General features: G+C 32.7%; 1 protein-coding gene and 1 pseudogene across 3 annotated transcripts in view; one reads left to right on the forward strand and one right to left on the reverse strand.

Annotated features, from left to right (window-relative positions):
- Positions 1–2956, forward strand: part of LOC102247735 — a 587465-nt pseudogene that overhangs the window by 124542 nt on the left and 459967 nt on the right.
- POF1B (premature ovarian failure, 1B) overlaps positions 1–2956 on the reverse strand; it is an 81843-nt gene that overhangs the window by 12391 nt on the left and 66496 nt on the right. For all 3 annotated transcript variants that reach the window (XM_005865258.2, XM_014538864.1, XM_014538863.1), the window contains 3 exons: positions 2561–2680; positions 1136–1264; positions 221–303 (listed from right to left, as the gene is read on the reverse strand). In XM_005865258.2, the coding sequence (XP_005865320.1) occupies positions 221–303; positions 1136–1264; positions 2561–2680 (332 nt within the window). The remainder of the gene's footprint in view (positions 1–220; positions 304–1135; positions 1265–2560; positions 2681–2956) is intronic.

Raw genomic sequence — 2956 nt, forward strand, 5'->3', positions numbered from 1 at the left:
GGATTGGGCCTGCCCTCTGCCACCTGGGAGCAGGCCTAAGCCAGCAGGTCATTATCTCCCGAGGGGTCCCAGACTGCGAGAGGGCACAGGCCGGGCTGGGGGACCCCCCTGCTCCCCCCCGAGTGCACAAATTTTTGTGCACCGGGCCTCTAGTTTATATATAAATTATAATGCTATAACTTGGATTATAAATAACCAAAGTCATATTAAAATACATTACTTTTTAGTAGTAATTGTAGTCCTTCCACCACTGGAGAGTTGGTTATGAGATGAATATATTTCTTGTCTCAACTTCGAGAGTTCCTTACAAATAAAAGGTAGTATAATCATTTGAAAACAGTAGAAACATGAGGTAAGAAGTATGTTCAATCATTTAACAAGGTTACTAAGAATAATTACTTGTTTTTCTTCTTTGTTAACCTTTAGGTCAAATGTTTTAATCCCATTTGTTGAATACTACAGATTCTTGCTTCGTGGTACCCAATAAGGTACATTATATGTCTATGTAGCAATCCACTAACTGGTAGAGGATTTCTATATTTGAGGGATAACATGAGATTGAATGGACATAGTTCTCAAGATGATGTCAAAGTTTTTTTCCTAAAATGCTTGACTAGTATAGCCATAAGAGAAAGCATTGAAACTTCAATATGGAAGCAGGTATTGTTTTCTAAAGATAGTGAATCACTGAACGTTACTACAAGTACCATTTGTTCAATAACAGCAATACAACATTACCCACCATTTTTGGTAGTTCCTTCCTTTGGTACTGATTTTATAACAGATCCTGGCTATATGCTACAGATACAGAGAAAAATATAACACAGTCCCTTGCTGAAGCAACTAATAATCTAGTAAGGAGCTCACAGTCTATGGAAGTTTTACTGCTAATGAGATAATAAAATCAAAGTCTTAAAAATATTAAAATGCACAGTGCCACTTATTTGTGCTTCAATTCTAGCTTTCATTTGAATTATTTCTCCTGAAGTATGAATTTTCTACCTCTTTGCACTCACATTCTACTTCATGAATAAAGTGAGTCTTAGAAATGTGTTCTCCTCTAATGCATGGGAAATATTTATCCTACAGGACTGAGTTGCATTGTTCCTCTGTACCCTATCCCTTCCTTTCTTACCTCTGACTGACGCTTTATAAGGGAATCCTTCTCTTCCAGCAAGCTTGTCAGTTCATGAATCTTGAATTGGAAATCACTGCAACTTCCTTCTCTTCTTGAAACATCTTTTTGATACTGATTTAATTGAGTCTAATAATTTAAAAAGAAATAAGAATGATTATAATTCTCATTTACAAAATAGGTAACTGAATTCTAGAGAGGTTAAGTGACATAAAGTCATATAGCTAGCTATGATATGAAAAACTTTATGAATATAAAATATGAATTAAAATGCAAATTAGAAATTTCTCATCTTTATAAAAGTGCCTTTGCTATTTAGGGCTAGGCATTATGTAGGTAGCATTCTTAGGCTACAATTATTAAAATAAAGCTTTAGATTCCTTCAAATTATAATTAAGGAAAACTCAATAATAATAATGAATATTATATCATGATCTGCAATTCACAAAATATTCCTCCTGCATGACTTATCTCAATTCTCACAGCAGCCCTGTGAAATAAGTACTGTTATAATACTTATTTACAAAACAGAGAGATGAGATCCAGAGAGGTTAAATGACACAGTTATACAGCTAATAAGAAACATAGCTGCAACTAACTCTAATACAGATCTTCTGACTCCAAATCCTGCCCATTTTCCTCTTTAGTATATAATGTCTGCATAGATGGTTATTAGGTTGAAGTTTTATTAGTAATGCTGAGATGAAAAAGAAACTAGTGGAAGAAATTTGCTAGAAAAATCACTAGACTTTTGAACAAATCATATTTTGTTTCATTTTTTATTTTTGGTCAGGATTGTACAGTGATATTTGGAGAGAAAGACCTGTGGTCAGTTTTTCTATTAAAATATTTAAGTATATTTAGCTACATTTAGGAATCACTAAATTAAGAGTTAGTCAATTTGACCTAAAATTACAAGATAAAGTAATGTACACTTATTCTCACAAATATCATAATACTTTTATGCCAATTACACATACATAATTCAACACTGCTTTTATGCTTGTGCTTAACAAGGGTCTTGCTATGTATCATTCCTCAAAGTGAAGTGAGGATTTTTATGAATCCAACTGTGGCTTTGCTAGTTAATCTCAAATGTTGCTCTTGCCTGCATAAGCATGCTGTAGGCAAGCTCACAAAGTGTCCTGTCTTCCTGCTATCAAATAAAAAATAGATAAAAAATTAAAAACAAAAAGCCTAAACTTAATATATTTTTATTTCCTAGAGGAGATTAAGCTAAATTAGAGAACAATTTAGCAATGTTCTATACACAGTGATATGTATTTAAACAAAAGATTTTATGGCATATTATTAAAACTCTACCTTCACTTGATTTTTCCTTGTAGCTTTCAATGTGAAACCATCATTATTTTATTAGAAATGTTGTGCTGACCTGTGTATTTATGTAGTGTAGCATCAACTTACCCTTAGCTTACAGATCTCTCTATCTTTCTCCATTCTTAAGTTTTTTAGCATTTCCATGTAATGGTTGCCAATCTCATCCATTTTAGCCTGTAGCATAGGGCCTGTGCATGTCTCAGAAACCTACCCAAGACAAGATAACTTTCTGTAATTGGATTGTTATGAAGGAAATATATATTATATTACAAGGTTTATTACATTAAAATCACATGATCAAGTAAAAAACTGAAATAATGAGAGCATTTTTTAGGAATTGCATTATACAGCCCAAATGGCAGTGAGATAAGACCTAACTGCATACAAGAACATCAGAAAGCAGTCCATGTATTTTCTCAAAATGAATAGGATTATATCTATATATGTATACATATATACACATATATAATATACACAATATAA

Source organism: Myotis brandtii, unplaced genomic scaffold, assembly GCF_000412655.1.
Source record: "Myotis brandtii unplaced genomic scaffold, ASM41265v1 scaffold2, whole genome shotgun sequence".
NCBI lineage: Eukaryota > Metazoa > Chordata > Mammalia > Chiroptera > Vespertilionidae > Myotis > Myotis brandtii.